The sequence below is a fragment of the Tyto alba genome, unplaced genomic scaffold (genome assembly GCF_018691265.1).
Source record: "Tyto alba isolate M040663 unplaced genomic scaffold, T.alba_DEE_v4.0 Super-Scaffold_7, whole genome shotgun sequence".
NCBI classification, from domain to species: Eukaryota; Metazoa; Chordata; class Aves; order Strigiformes; family Tytonidae; genus Tyto; species Tyto alba.
In genome coordinates, this window is record NW_024881328.1 from 23293749 (window position 1) to 23311328 (window position 17580).

Consider the following 17580-nt stretch of genomic DNA (forward strand, 5'->3'; position numbering starts at 1 on the left):
TTTTTTTCCCCCAAAACAATTCCAAAACTCTTCAGTAAAACAGCAGATAAGGGAAGGCTTTCAAAATAGTAGTCCCAATCTTAATTTAATTACTAGAAGAATGATGACCTAGAATGCTTCCAAAAATAACCAGTGAGTGCAGCTGCAACCTCTGTATTTTCTTTCTAGGTTAGGAAAACCAGGATTTGGTACACGTGGATTTGGGCATGTACACGAAGAGGAAGTTTTCTCATTTCTGCTTTCAAAGTGAAAGCAGACAAATGGAGATCATTATTTATACATCACATTTTCCCAGTTACCTCTATACATTAGGTCAAAAAGGTTTTATCAGGTTTTTTAACAAAACTCAGATAAGCTTCTTTCAATATCCCCCACGAAGACTAAAGACTGTATTTGAAACAAAACGAAACAAAACATAACATATCCAAACACAGCCCGGATCAGCTACTACACTTCGTGTTATCTGCCTGGATACACTGAATGGTCAGAAATAAAAGAAATACAAACAAAACTGGTATAATTTCCATTTTACTAATGGTGGGATAAATCACAGGACTAGATACTGGTATTCCTCTCTACCTCCCTGCCTCCCAAAACCAAAAAAAGCAAGCAGGAAAAAGAAGAGATATTGCACTGTGCACTGAAGATCATTTGTGGAATATTTCTGGTCAGAGATAAGAAGAACAGTGTCTTAAGTGAGGATCAGAAGACAGTAGTAGTAGTAGTAACTTCTGCAAACAATCATCAAAACATTTGGTAGTATTAAAAAACCCACTGTATCCAATTATCCATTTGGAAAACCAACCGGATGAGATACCGTTATCTGTTCAAACAGATACTGGAATGTGTCACAGACAATAAATTTACGTTTTACATGCTGGAGTGAAAAAGCAAATCAGCTGTTTTAAATTTCTTTTTATTTTTTCTGGCTAATTTGGATTAACTAAAAGTAGAATGTAATTTGTCTAAAGGTAAAATCAGCTGAACAACAAACAACAAAAGTGACTTGAACAGGTTTATGGAAACAGTAAGCAGCAACTCACAGGGGATCAAAGTTTAAAGAAAAGGAACCCCAAGAAACATGGTAATTTCTTTTAAAGAAAATGGATTACCCTCATAGCAGCAGACAGATTCTGAGGAGGAAAGACTGGCAATAAGGCAAGGGACTGCCACAGCTGTATTAAAAACTAACAGAAGAGTTTATAAATACCCTAAAAGTTAATTGAAGTTAAAAGAAGATACAGATCTAGTAATGAAAAAGAACAAATAGTAATTTGAATTATGAGCAATTACAATGAGCAAATAAATTAGGGAAGTAAGTAGCACTAGAGAACCCAAGGAAGGAAGCAACAAAGATGGGCCAGAATTACTGGGTCTGTCTCTAATTTTAATTGTAAGATATGACAAGTATACATTTTTGCAGTCAGATGGCAGTTAAATAAAGATAAAACAGTGCATCAACCACACTGTGTCGGTCCAATCTGATTCCTTCCCCTGACCATTTAACTCACTTCTTGTTGATGGCAGAAATGTTTTCTTTGTCACAGCTTTGTGACAGTTACCTTCATGTCACTCTCAAAACAAATTAAGAAGATATGATGCAAGATCACTACATGCACTGATTTTAAGTCTTTATAGTTTGTTAATAGTCATCAATACATCACACATCTCCAGAAATTTCATCAACATCTGTTATCAGATATTACTTTTCTGTAATCTAAATAATTAAAAATGTAACTGTAATTAAAATGTGGAATAGGAAGTGAAAAATACTAACGAAGTTTGTGTAAAATACTTAAAATATAGGGTACTGCAAACACTTTAGAAACATAATTCAAAAGTACTTTGGTCATGGGGGAAATGTGCCTAAAAATTAGTATTATATCTTTTTAACATCAGTTTATTAAGTAGTACACTTGGTGAAGAACGTTCAAGTGCACAAACACAAAATAGAATACCTCTGGCTAGGCAACAGTATTGCAGAAACCACTCATGGAAATAAAAGCTAGTAATAAAGGCAAATTTATTTTGCAGATGTATCAACTGAAGGGTAATATATGCATATGGCAGGTAATTAAGCCCTGTTATTCAATGTTTGTAAGTTTTTTTCCTCAAGTGTTGCATCCTGGTTTAGATACTAACAGACAGACTACAATTAAAGTAGGTAAAATTGATATGTCTAGAAAAGTTGAAATAATTTGGCTTTGCTAATCTGGATATATTAGTCTCAAATTTAATCTTAAAAACAAAGGTCACACCAGACTCCCTGTGTCTGTGTCAAGCTGAACTGTAAGTAGTTGGCCATGTGCAGAAAGGACAACTCGGGAGTGGATACTGGGAAAAACTTCCATCTCTGATCACAGGTGCACTGGAGCAAAACCACAAAAGAGCCTGTATAAAGAGCCCATTCTTCAGTGTTTTTAAGAACAATTCAATGTCCATGTCATAGATAGGTTCAGGATAAACAATTATTTCTCAAAACAAAATAACAGACTAATAAGGATTTTCCTAAAAGCCTCTGCCAACCCAGTACTTTTGCAAGTAAATCACATAGGCAATATACAAATGAGACAGGGTGAGATAAATTAGTATTTGAAAGAAGGTAGATCTGGATCACTGCTCTTAGAACTTACTTTAGCTCCAACACTGCAACTTCCAGTACTCCCAGTGCTGCCACTTACTACTCCTGTAAATCTTGCCTCTAACAATTCTTGTCTTCTTGGGTCCAGGCTATGAAGCTCATCCATTGCTCCTGAAAAAGATAAATAAATTCATTAAATTCCCTAATATTTGCAGGGCAATATTTTACAAATAAGCCAAACATACCACTGACCTATGCAAAAAAAAAAATTATACCCTCAACTTGACAATGATTCACCATCTGTTACCTAATAATGAGCGCACTTGGTGAATTCTGGGGAAAGTTCTGTGTATCGAACAGCCTTGTCAATTTTGGTGAAAATTAGAACCCGTCAGAGGCATGTAAGAGACATGGAGTCTGCAGTGTGCGATACACCAACCAGGCAATTATTTCTAGATTAAAAACTATCTGACAGGAGCAAAATATTTTCTAGCATAAAACCTCTCCATTTCTGCAATCCCCTTGTTTTCCATATTATTTAAATTGTTTAGGCTATCAACATATCAATGTCCAAGACAAACAAGTAAGAATCCCAGGAAAAGAAGGAAAATCAGAAGGTAGACCACAGCCCCCAACACGTGCAAGGGAATGCAGGGTTACATGGAGGTTTGAAGAGCAGAGAAGCAAGGAGCAGGATCAGCAGTATGAAAGGAGCCAAGAGTAAGAGAGACCCTTGTACAGGTGGTGCCTCTGAGAGAGCCCTGCTAAATGGGGTAAAGCAGTGCTGCTGGAGTCAGCAGGGAAAGTAAGGTGGAAGGAAATGGAGGAACAAAAGCAGTTTCTGATGAGCTCAGCCTACATGAGTAGGCTGCAACATGATGTGCAGCTTTCTAATTTGTATTTAAATCACTTACGGCTGTTTAATGAGTCTGAAAGATGATCTAGACAAATACTCTTCCGTATTTACACAAACTGCATTCTTTGTTTTTATCGTTTCAACTACTTGAACATTCAGTTTATCTTCAATTGGAAAATTTCAGTTGCTTTATTCTGAGTAAGGTATTTAGTGCTAAAGTCTTTATGCACTATTTTAACAGCACATCCTGCAAGTACCATATAAAGTGATATAGTGCTTATTTTTTTCAACTAAGACACAACTTTAAAAGTTTGTGCTTTTTAGTCTCACAGGACAACACAGCAGTTCAGAAAGGACTGAAAATAATAACTATGTATATTCAAAAGGTGCTATGAAAAAAAGCTTTTGGAATTCCCTTTTCATGAAAACTACAGTTTGCAAAGTTTCAAGTGTTCCTACGAACTTTCACCCATCAGCTAAGCATCAGCGTAGCTTTCCTCACCATTAATAAGACATAAGAAACAGCTTACATGGCTCTCGGGTATCTCACAAACCTTTAACATTCAAGAACTAGACAGACCTTTCTGTACCATACATTTTGGTCACTCCTGGACATGCAGCTAACCCTCCAGGGAGGGAAAGCACTGGCTCTGCTATTTGGCCAGTTCAATTTGCCCTGGCTCCCAGAGGAAGGCAGATGATGGCTAGCGTGGCGTCAGTGCTCTTTTATCGCAGAGCCCAGTACCCAGAGCTCCTCTGATGGAAAAAACCCACACCAAGAGAAAAATGGTTGGGAAGGAGACATTAGGTAAACGTGTTGTTGGCAGAGCCTTCTTCTGAAAAATCAAGCCATAAGTGGCAGGTTGAGGATACTGCATTTTGTTTCTGGAGGTGGGGGAGTTTACCTAAATGCAGCCACATAGAGCACTGGAGGTCTCTTTTCCAGCAATGCAGGGGAACTACCCAGTGTGAAACTGCAGTTCGCTTATTATTAGCAGTTATAATGCTGCTTATGAACTTGCCTAGTAAAAATTCTTCCAATTTCTGTATTTTAGATTGTAAGCTCTCCAGAGTAAAGACTGTTTTACTATGTGTAGGTGCAGTGCAGAACAATCAGGAATCCTCTTTAAACTCTTGGTTCCTACAATGTGCTTCTGTACTGTTTCCAAGGGTTTCAAAAACAAATTGTACGCTTCTCAGATGCACAAAAAATATTTCTTACATTTATACAATGTGCAATAAGGTTTTCTTAAAAAAAAAAAAGCAGATGTGTACAGCATACCTTTCCTAGTATGTATGTAAACTATGCCTTAACATGAAAGTATTGCTCTGAAAAAGCATAAGAAACTAATCACACCAGATTTGTCAGGCAAGTTTAAATGATTATTGTTCTGCTTTATAATGTTAAAAGTGTTTAAGTATATGCCACTCTGAAATAACCAATATTAGTTTACCAAAGTAACCCATTTAATGAAGCAGGACTAGCAATATTTTGATTTATTAGCCTACTTGATAGTCACTGCCTACAAAAGTTCAGAGTTTACTTAAAATAACTGACATCATTCTAGCAATTACAAACCATGCATATATTACAGAAACAGATACTACCATACCCTATATAGTTTATTTTATGAAATATGGGAAAGCAATAATCACTGTGGATAGCTAAGGCTCATTTGAAATGCTGCAGGGTAAAACTGCTACTGCAGGTCTCATGTACTGTATCTAGATACTAATGCACTAAATAGATCGGCACCCCTGGGTTACCTTACCAGTCAGAATGGTAGTCCACAGCACAGATGAAATACAAGCCTTCATTTTTTTTTTTCTGCTCAGATTTTAGAGCCTACACATGCTAATGAATGCACTGTATTCTCTTCATTATTTCTGATGGAGTGTTTTTTTGTAGTTATGTTCGGGGGTTTTGTTTTGGTTTGGTTTTTGTTATTGTTGTTAAATATCCAGAACCAAAAAACAACACACACTCCGCCATCCTTGTGATCTGAAGGACAAGACAGAAAAGGAGGATTCAAACCTTCTTTCAACACACAAAAAATCCTAGGAAGATCTACTGAACTGCCTTCCTCATTCATGCTGTAATTTAAAATACATCATTCACTCCCAGACACACAGCTGTTTTTTCAAGAACACACAGTTCTGTACAATCCTTCAGTTCTCGGCACAAGTTACCTACATTTAAAGGTACTGTAAGCTTTAAAGCACTTCATGTAAGGGACAAAAAAGATATATTTTTTTTTTTAACACCAGACTTCATAAATTCTCCCGCTCACGTAACACCTTGCTGCCCACAAGATCAACATAACTTACAGTTTTGAAAATATACCCAGACTTCTTACCTGAACTAACATCATTCCTACCCCTGAAAGCCATCTCACTAACTCAAAGGACACGCTGTCACACAAGTACTTACAGCATATTTACAATGATGCTAATGAAAGAGACTGGCATTGCTACCGTACACTACCATTCAAATGTCTACTGTCTTCCAAAGCGAACACGTGGAAGATTACCTGAAACTCAGAGAAGAGCCCTAAAAAACTGATTTTCTTTATTTCTTGTAACTGCTACAGATTTTGGAATGCTGCTTCTAGTAATTTTTTTTTTTAAAAAGTTACCAGCACTGGCTAGCCATTTTATTTTCTGGGACTACTGGTATCTTCCATATTAACTTATCTTTCAGAACCATATACAGCCTCTCCTCTAAAAACTAATATAAAATACACTGATTTATTGTCCGGAAAGGGATGCTTTTTGAAAGAACTCTTTTGAACAGAACTCCAAACTCCTCTGAGAATTCATTAATCAATGGGTTATGTCAAAAGTCAAAGTTGTAAGTTCAGAGAAGCAATTTTTCATGGCATTCGGTATAATCAATTATACCATATTCTACCTTAGCAAAACAGAGATGTTAGGAATCAGAGGATTCTCCATGGTAGTTTTCATTTTTCAGAACTGGTGACCAGAAAATAATAAGGTGCAGCTACACCTGTAGCCCAAAGGCCCCACATCTCCAAATACACAAATACTTGCAAAAGATACAGTTATTTAATCAAATACTTGCTCATACCTCAGTAAAACTGGCATTTTAGGAGAAGTTTAGCAGAGAGTTGCACCTGCAAGTCTTCACCTCATAAAACTGATCTGCTAAACTACAGAGCAGCACTGCAGACCCAAACACAAAGGCTTAACAGAACAGTTACATTTTTCTTTTTCACTAAATATGGAATCAAGACCCAAGACTCAATCTTTATCTTCAACTCTCTTATTACCCTGAATGGACTGTTGTTATCTGGCAATCAATTACAGCTTTGAGATGAAGAAAGATCAACAGCTTCACACAATGTCAACTTTCTACAATGAAGATAATATAAGAAGCCATATTCTTCTCAGAACCCTCCAGATTAGATCGAGGCCCCCTTCTCCCGAATTCAAGGCCAGAACAAACCACCTCTCACTTCCATGAAAGGCATACTGGTTTGGGTCTGGTTTATTTAACAGACTTATGTGCATATAGCTTTTAATACCAAAGAAAAATACTTCAATGTGGCTACCTAACTATTGAAGAGAAGACGACAGTTCCACAATGGTGCAAATGTAAATCAAATTTCCTGATGTGCTACTAGTAGAAACTTAAGATTTGATGGTAATACACATGGTATGAGAATTATGTCCAATATACTTTTAGGAACACTTCGCTTTAACACTGATAATACCACCATATAGTCTCTTCACTGACAGTAGCATCCTTTAGATTAGTAAATCTAATTAATACCCAAATAAAAGGGCAAAGGGTAGAAAAAGAATGAAAAGAAAAAGTACGTATGTCAAAATAGCAAGAAAAGCAGCCTGGAAAGCAGCTTCCCACCCCCTGTTTTTTAAAATCAAAATTCCTTTAAAGGTGTCAAACAAACTTTGAAGTTATGAACACCACACTTTAAGCATAGTAACCATTCCAAGTATAGAAATCACTGTTTAACAGCATTGTAATGCAATCCCTGAAGTCCTCAAGTAACTTCATTTCAATGTGGAATATCTTAAGTATGTATTTATCTCATTATGTTGATGATCTAATAGTTTAACTTCGTAACAACTGTGTATGACAATTCTTGTCATTCAAGAATACACATGTAGCAGCAGAAAAAAAGAAAGCTTTAAAATACCAAATGCAAAACAGACTACAGAAAATTACTAAAAATATATCTTTAAATCATTAAGCAACTACTTTTCTTCTTTCACCAACATAAAGATGCATCTTTTGTCTGCATCCACATGTATTTCCCTTTAAGTGAGTTTTTCTCACTTGGGAAAAAACCAAACTAAAACAAAACCAAACCAACTCAACACTTCATTCCTCTCTCTTACCTTTCTGAAACTCTGGACGTCCCTTACTGCAGAACCAACCAGAAATTATTTTTTCATTCTCCAGGAAAATAAGGTAATGAAGCTAACATTTCTGTCTCCAAGAAAACAAGCTATTTGGTAACAACAGTGGCAAGTCATTGTCATGTTGATCAAGGTCTCTTCCTATTAGTAGTACATCTTTCTATTTATTACACTTTATATATGCTTCAGTACCTTCTAAAGCCAATGGGGAATAAAGCAACCCAGAACAAGTTGTCAGTGAAGGAACATATAGAGCTCTAAAACACAAGTCTAATCAAGTGAAAAAGCACATCAAACCAAAATACAGTAAAACATCAAACTGTAAGAGTGAGTGCAAATTTATTGATTTTTAAATTGGAAAAAGTGACATCTGTTCCATTTAAAATAGAACATTTGGGCTGTGAGATTGAGAAATAAATAATAAAAAAAAAGAACCAAAAAACCAAACCAAAACAAAACAAAACAAACTCCACAAAATTGACCTGTGTTGCTAAATCATGTCTTGAATAGTCTTATCTTCTATAGCATCTTTTAGGGAATCACAAAAAACAGAAACAGCCTTGAAAACTACTAAGGTGCGTGCTAAGAAAACAAGTTGAGATGCTAGTATTATGGCACAAAGCCAAGGAGCAGTAATTTGAGAAGAGTTCAATTCCAAGGTAACAGCAAAAACACAGCCCACCCATCCTTAGCAGAAGGCTTTTAAGTGCATCACCATCCAACCTGATTCACAATCCTGAGGCCACAGTCATTCAGTACTGTGGCCTCAGAAGTCAAGGAGGTCCCACTCAACCTAAATCATCTGTCAATAGGGCAGACAGCAAGATACAATCTCTGAGATTAAAAGTAAAACAAACAAACAAAACAAAAAAAAAATCACAAACCTATATTTACCTCCTAACAACAGCTACATAATCAAAGTATAGAGGACACTGCTTACCAAGGCCCCACGGTTCCAGCTCTTCCAAAATACTTAACAGAGTAACAACAAACTGGTACAGATTACCCATGACAAAGTTTAAAGTGGAAATTCAGAAATGCTTATAGTCACTAGCTTTCCAATGAAGAGGATTAACTTCTTTTACAGAGGACTATGTAGCTACTATAACCTCTGAACAACAGGTAACATCAAAAAGGTCAGGGTACTACATTTGAGTTGAAAACCTTCACTGTAGCTGAAGTCAAACAGCAGCAGCAGATGCAATAGAAAAGGGGAAAAACACACCCCGATGTTCAAGTGAAACTAGCTGTTTGAAAAGATCTGAAGCAATAAGAAATTCCTCATGAGAGAGACACATATCTAAGTCCAGGGTCAGGAAAGAATATAGCCCATTTAATTAATCAAGAGTTGGTTTAAGTGCACAGTGAAAATGCAGCATTTCTCGGTACCTGAGCTGGTAACACTGAAGCACACAACACAGAAAAAGAAGTATAAACATAGAGAAGATAACTTCAGTGAGAAACACTATTTACGCGCTTCTGTTTCCTAACAAACACACCCCCTACCAGGGCTAAGGTGCTTAGGTGAACTTAAAATGCTTTTCTTAATAATCTAAAGAGAGTTTTTATTCCACAAACTGATCCTCTTAAATGAGACCAACATATCCAAAAGAATAGGCAGGGGGATGCCAGCAAGCAAAAGGTGACTATGGCTTACTGGAGGCTGAGGGGTAAAAGAAAGGAGGGAAAAGCTGGATAATTAGCAGGCAGACAGATCAGGCTTTAGTCTACATAAAACCTGCGGGACAGAAATAATGTAACTGGCAAATTTTTGCCTTAAAAAAGCACCACTATGATAAATTTAACAAATTATAAGAAAAACAAATCTTCCCTATAAACATCAGAAGACAGCAGTTTTTGACAAATACAAAATTTGTGTCTGATGATTACAGTTGTATGATTGTTGGATGCAAACTTGTTAAAATACAAAGTGGAAAAAATAAGGTTTTTTTTCTGATGAAGAGTAAAAAAACCCCCCACACAATAACTTCTGACCAATTTGCCATGAATTAAAGACGATGAGCAATTGCATTTTGGGTAGATTGTTGGGTTACCTGGACTCTACCACTCAACATTAATTCTTCTGGTGCTGAAAGAACAGGAAAATATTCCAAGTGTGCCTTCTCTCCCCAGGATGCCATCTGTTTCTTTTTGGAAGTCTTTTTCAAAGTTTTTTTAAAATTACCGTAGCTCACTTTTTTAAAATGCTGTTTGAACATTTTTTATTTCACTTTTACCAACAGTTCAACAGTCCAGAAATTTGATCTAACATAAAGAAAACTTTGGCTGCTGGATAGATAAGTAATTTTCTGCAAATCATTCTACAACAGAAATCAATTCTTTAACACTAAAAAAATTGTAATGATCTTTAGACTTCATCTCTGTGCTGCCAGTTTTTAGATTTCAATTGTCTGGCCAACAACCTGGAAAGGAAAAGTGAATTACAGAGAAACATGTTCCTGAGGGAACCTCTGCTAATGCCTTGAAGAAAGACTTATGAATAAACCACTTGGGCCAACTCCAGATCAGCTAGGAGACATTTGTGGGTAACAATTTAAATGGTTAATTCTCTCCGCCTTTCAGTTAGGCGCCCTATTCTAAAGGTCTGTTGGCCATTATGTGTCTCATCAGATGGCTGGCTGTAGGCAGCAGAGGCAGAGATGAATTTACAAGTTGCCTACCAATGCCTTTATTTGGCCACAAACCAACAATATATACTCATGCATGTGGATATATGCCACAAGGATGGCAACTCAGAATGGCTCATCCAGAGCTGATTCATACGACAGGGAGGACAAAAGCTCCCCAAGGGTCTATTCTATTGTAACTGGGGCTGAACCAGTCATGCAACTATGTCCCTGGCAAGCCAGTGATGCCTTGTTTCTGATGAGTCCCCCTACCAGTCCTAAATCCTACCCCATGGAAGTGCAACTGAATTGCCTGAAAGTCACACATGGCTCAAAAGCAATGCACCGGCCTCCTGAAGCAACGAAGGGCTCTTATTTCTGAGTGACAGGATTTTCCCTATATATTGCATATAAGTAATTGCACTTTCCTTCAACACCAGAGACAACAAACCTACTGCACACATGTAAACAAACACAATCTGTTTGAGGTGCAGCACAGTACCTAAGAAAGATAAACACTAATGTAGGCAACAGAAAGACTTGAAAGAAAAAACCCAACTGACTGAGCACCTTTTAAGATTACATCCCAAACCCGAAAAATCGTAACATGCAAGCCTATGACAGCTTTCAAGACAAGTCTGTCTAACAATTAATGGTGCTGATGGGTCTGAACGCTACTGAAGTTTTTTTGCAATATTCACTGAAACAATGGCATGCTGTGTCTCATTTTGATCCTGTTCATTATTCAGATGATGAGTCAACATTTAGTTTTATTTGGTATATCAACCCTCGTAACAGGTCATTTTTTGGCCAGACTTCCCTTTATGCTAGCTTTTCCTAAAGGAATTCTTTACAGATCAAATTTTTCCCATCTTGCTTCAGAAATTATGATGCCATTACTTTTGCTGTGCTTTTTTCCATATTAATGATAAGAGTTGGCATGTATAGAATAATTAATAAAGAGAAGATATGATATAGCATAGAACATTCAACATGGCATGTACCTATCTATTTCCGGAACTTCTAACATAACTCCATGTGCACCATGTACAGGAAGCGTTAGCATAGCAGATACTGCTATGAGCAACAGAACCACGACAAGGTCCTTCCTGAGTCTGTTGAACATTTAGCACGATGAATGAAGAGAAAAAGGACAACTGAAAGGACATGCAGTATATTACTAGTATCTTGAAAGCTGTTTATCTTAGAATTGCCACCCCACAACACCAGTAAAGAAACTACATTGTGAAGATTGGTATCACTGTATTTTTTCCTCTCCTCCACACACCTTAACTAGACAAAAACTGAATTCAACAGATCAGTTCATGGGCATAGTAACAGAAACATCTGCTGTGCCCAACAGCAGAACAGACTAATCAGAAGAAGAATTCTTCACATCCAAAATCACTCTCCATGTCCAGTAATCTCTTCTAGGCTCTTAAAAACAATGCGGAGTTAGGTAAAATCACAGTGTACTTCCTACACTGAAATCCCAAACTGCAAGATCTTTCCCCATCACGACAGCCCTCCTATATCAATCAAACAGAAAAGCCACTACAAAAAATACTGCACAGAAAAGTAGCATCAGTGAATAATATCCCTTCTGGAAATGTCTTACTTATAAAGAGTTATTCTGAATTCATATAACTAAGCCCTTAAATAATAAAAAATTTGCTAAAACCAGATTTTCCAAGCTGCTGGCTACAATACCATGTACAGAACAAGCCCGACAAAGAAGCCAACACTCTGAACATATACAAACTAGATGGGTAGTACCCTGAACATGTTGATTACAAGGAATGGCATCCATTCCTTTGACACTTATCACTATGTAATCCCAAGCATTATATTTTTCTACTTTTTAAAAACCTGGATTACTCACTTGCAGTTGCTCTCTAGATGTTTCTGAACACCCAAGAACAATCAAAGAGCAGGTTTTGATTTATCAGAAGAATTTTGGTGGCTTTTCACCACCAACAACTTCTACCATTTATCAGCAAAGTGGCAGAGCCAGTGTTTCAAAGAAACAAGTAAGTCTGTTACCGTAAGTCTTCATTGACCATTTTGCACTCTTTACAGCTGAAGACAACAATACAGGAGAGCAGGTTTATTGATTAGTTGACTCTCACTGTCTGAAGTACCGCTCTAAGCGTTTAGTCCAATTTAGAACAAATGTATAGACACGGAAAAATAAACGCATCTTCAGTAAAACTCTTTTTTAATGACAGCATCTGATTTGAACATCTGCTACAGTGACGGAATAATCAGAGATGCAAAGCACTCATTTAAAGTGCCTTTAATAAAGTTCTGTTCAAGACAACTGTCAGTTTTCTCAGCAACCGAGTAGCCAACTAATACATTCTCCCGGCGTTTCTTGTCATCTCTGACCCTTATAGTCTGTGCCTGCATAAATGGGATACTAACCTCTCTAAAGTCTCCTGTAAAGCATTGAACAATCACATCTCGGTTCCATGCAGCTTTCTCCTGGAAAGAGAAGATTCCTTACACAGCTGTATGGTCAAAAGCAGTAACTTTTCTTTCTTCACAGTTAAGAACAACATTATGGTTAAGGAAAAACTACACTAAATGCAATGTTTTATGATTGTATGTTGCCAAGTTAGAAGAAAGATTAGAAGAAAATATGATGGCACCCTTCCAGGTTGCTTTAGTCTACTGGAGATCCTTGGTCAATTAAAAGTCCTTGTCAGTGTCTCATAGGGCAGTATCAGAGTTGCTATATTGCACTGTACTACTACTACGATCAGTAACCAATTATACAATAAACAGACAAGAAGTTTATGCTTACAATCCCCCTGTAAGGTAAGAAAAGCCTATTTATATTTCACAGAAAGAACCTAACATATCGGCCAAAGTTACACAAGACTTCTGTGGCAGGAACACTAAAAGTCTGTCTTCCTAGGTAGCAAACATCTGCTTTGAACACAACATTACATCATGAGATAAAAACTAATACAGCCTGGGCTGCACACATATAGGTGATGTGCTGCCTGCCTATCTCCACCAGTCAGTCCCCTTTTTATCTCTATATAGAAGAATCTGTAGCGATTTCTGTGCTTCCAGACAGCTTTGTAATAGGTATCCAAATAGAAAGAGAAAAGCAGAATTTGCCCATTTCAACTTTATTTGCTGCAAAACCAAACGTTCCCTGTCCCTTTGGGGAAGAGGCAGCGAGCAAGGAGAAGCACACTGCAAGTTCATAGGTCTCCTGGTGATTCAGATCAACAGGTCACAAGGTAACATCAGTTTTGTGATACTCTCAAAAAGTAAATCACACTCTGAACAAAAAGCTCACTACTCTCCGTTCCTGTTTCAGTGCTGGAAAGGACTAAAAGGCTGGAGCAGTCCTTTAGAAGAAACATCTACCTAGAGAAATAACAGAAAGTATAGCAAATTTCATTTGCTGCATTCAGTTATAAGGAAACAAACCTGGAGCTCTAAATGCTCGAGTCCACGAAATGGCTGTTCTGCAAGAATTTAAAATGGCACAGGCCTTCTGCACGTATCAAAAATAAACAGTAGTTTCTGCTATCTAAGGAAGGAGTGAAAAGGAAGTTAGAAACAGAGGTCACCTACTGAGCAGGAAGAGAGAAAGCAATGCCCCTTCCCATAGGGTTTTTGGTTCTTACCCTCACTCCTCAGTAAAACTAAACCATGAAGGAACAAATATAAATTGCACATCTTTTGCCCAAATAAATTTGTCTACAAGTTACCTATAGGGTAGAAAATTTCACAGAATAAATTTATCTTGTTTTTCTGATTTATACCAGTCACTTGGTATTTGAAAGCTGTGTTTATGTCAATAGGAGTGTGTTTCAGTTACCAATTCCCTGAACTTCCTAATATCCTTACTTCTGTAGCTCCTACTGTCACTTCTGACCTCATGATTTTCAAAATCTCCCCAGCACAGACAGCCCACTGTCCCTCGAGGCCGAGGCAAGTGCTCTGCTCCCTGAAGCACACAGGACATAACTAACTGTCAATCTCAGTACATAAATCTTAACCTATATTTTTCTCACTATTACATGACAAGGAACATGCTACAAATAAGAAATTAAAAAAATCCTATGTCTTTCCAAATACATTAATGTATTTCACTCATAACATTGTGATCAAATAGAACTTCAACCCCCATATACTTATATAAAAGAGGCCACAGTTTAACATCAAACACACAAAAAATCTTTTTACACCTGTAAGATTTAACTGGGACAGTAAATCTACCTCTAACTGTAACCACAAGACACATGAGTATTTTTGGCTTTTGAACAACATCATTTTAAGAAAAAAAGTTGCAAACATCATGAAACACTGTCAATCTCCTCCTTTCAAAGTACGTGCATGGCACACACAGCATAGAAAATACTAAAAATTGAAACAAAAAAAAATACATTAAGAGATTTAGACTGCAGAATCACAAGCTTCTTGAGAAACCACCACACAACTCATGAAATGGGGACCTTGCCCCCCATGCTGAGTAGGGCCATGCTACCTGCAAGATGGCTCACTATTTTTCTCTTGCAGGCACCCTGTCTATAGGCTAGGTGGTGCTCAAAGAATCAGGCATCTAAATACAATTCCGTAGGTTTTTGTGGGCTTTTTTTTTTTTTTTTTAATTTACAACTCAGTCACAAACCTCTGAACTGACAAGACAATCCAAGCTTTGCTGAATAGGGGAAGAAACTAATTTCCTCAAAGCTCCTTGTAGGGAGGAGCCTCTCAGAATACTGCTCTAAACATAAATTACACACACACAAAACTGACATGTTACTGACTACACCTACATTTTCCTAGGACCTTGCAGCATTGCTCCCATTCTACAGATAGGGAAAAATGAGACTTGTATGAAATCACACATGAATCAGTGAAAAAATGAGTTTAAGACAAAGGGGAAAAAATATTTTCAACTTTGTACTCATCCTTCTTACAGCACAGCTACAAAGCCTGTTGATACCAACAGTATACATTAAATTCAGTTGCAACTTTGTGTACTGAACATTTTTAAAAATTCAGCACCCACCCAGTTCACAGACAAAGAAACATCCTATGTAATCATCTGTCAAAAATTCGGTTTTAGTGTTGCTCAGCATTATCATTAAAGAAATCTGCATTACAGCCATTTACCCTATCCAGCGCTCATTGCCTAATTTTAAACCAGCTTTATTTTCTGCTATACTATCACTTTCATTCAAGTTTTAGAAGAAGGCATTCTCATTCCTTTCAACGCAGTCCCTTCCTGAGAACTGCCCATCTTGCAGGCTGAGCAAAGAACAGACTTCATGGAACAAAGTCTGTGATCATGTGATTAAAGTTTCAAAATAAAATGACATATAATTAATAATAATAACGAATAAACCTAACAACACATCTATGATGGACTTAAGAGAGGATCCAGAACCAAGCTAGGCTTACCTCCATCAGTTAGAAAAGGCAGGCAAAGCTAGAGCCCTGATGAATCTCCAGATGCACAGGGGTACCTGCCACACACGCCACGCTCCGTCCCCCAGCACACTGCTTTAGCGGGCTATTTCAGTGACAAAAAGACAACTGAAATTTAAGAGCAAGTAAAAGCAACTGACTAAAAACACATCAGGAAGGAGACAGTTTCACCACCAGCAGCTCCCAGGGAGAAAAAAGGGCCGTGTTGTAGGCCGCCCTCCTCGCCCTGGCCATGCCCAGCAGGAGCCACCCTCGGCAGGGCCGAGGCATACTACAGGCCCCCGGAGGCCGCAGCCACGGCTGCTGCGGGTACTGCATTGCCACAGTTCATACGCAAACGTGATGAAGTCTAAACACAGAAAAAGTTCTCAATATAAGGTGGCAAATGCAAACACAAATGACTGAGTACAACGTGCAGGTTTGGGAATAATTGTTGGAAAAATATCAGTTCAGTCTCTAATGAAAGCCTTTTACATCCCTAACAGCTAATCACACTACCTTATTTTGGTAGTTACCCGAATCACTAATTCACTATTCTCATTTATTGCTTTCACATAATAAAATATTGTTCTGTGAGTACTACATGCTAGCATTATTATTTACCAAATGAGAGACCTAAAGAGTAAAAATTAAAGTACTAAAAATGTCTTATTTTGCCAGAAATAAACTCTTCCGCTCAGTATCTTTGGATGGATCATTCATACAACAAACCCAATAGATTCAGTGGCTCAATGGACGTAACAAAAAGCAACTGTAATGACCTGTCTTAACTTAAACCTAAAACGCATGAGGAATTTCTATTATTAAAAATGGGGAAAATACTAACAAAATCTGTTATTTTCCAAAAATCACTCATTTGGACCTTTATCCACAACCATCTTAAAACTGGATTTCAACTTTTCTCAAGTGGTAACTTGTGGTCAAGCAAAATTTTGACACACAAGATAAACCAACATTCCTCTCCAGTCTTCCTAGACACAGGCAGCTGTGGCTGCGCAGTCCTGACCGCATGAAGCACTCGCCATTGCTGCCCCACGACAGCAGGACAGCTCCCTCAGGGTGATGCACCACGGGACACGAGAGGCTCCCAGCTACACCCTCGCAAAACCATGTCACGGAGCGCACCTTCCAGCCAAGCATGAGCTGTCAGTGCTTGCAAGGTCCAGAAGGTTCCTGCTTCTACTGCATCAACCTCCTCCCTTTATCAGACGTAACCATCCCTCCAGCAGAATCAACAGCATGCACAAATGAAAGCTGAGCATGGGGACTGCCATTTGAGGAGGAAAACAACAGTTTAGAGAAGCACGGGGAAGCAGAGGAGCAGGACGAGGCTGGAGGTCACCCCTGTAGTCCAACACCAGTCAGGAAGGGAAACCGGCGGTGAGAGGAGGCAGGTCAAGAGACCTGGTGTAGAGAGCACCCACCCCAGCCAGAGAGCCATAGGGATGGTGGCATACTGCCAAATTCTGCAACTTCTGACTGTCACTGGTACTGCTGCCTCATTGCTCATTTCGCCTAGAAAGATGGGATTTCAAAGCTGCAAGAACAACAACAAAAAAAAGTAAAAATAGCAGGTTCTCTCTCTTTTTTTTGTATGAACAAACTTGAAGAAAAAGAGAGATTTAAGGAAAACAGCAGGAAGGTGGTGTCAGACA

The 17580-nt window shown here is 38.0% G+C and overlaps 1 protein-coding gene across 2 annotated transcripts in view; it reads right to left on the reverse strand.

Annotated features, from left to right (window-relative positions):
- TLK1 (tousled like kinase 1) overlaps positions 1–17580 on the reverse strand; it is a 70255-nt gene that overhangs the window by 42224 nt on the left and 10451 nt on the right. For both annotated transcript variants that reach the window (XM_032989720.2, XM_032989721.2), the window contains exon 2: positions 2634–2752. In XM_032989720.2, coding sequence (XP_032845611.2) covers positions 2634–2747 — 114 coding nt within the window. In that variant the 5' untranslated portion in view covers positions 2748–2752. The remainder of the gene's footprint in view (positions 1–2633; positions 2753–17580) is intronic.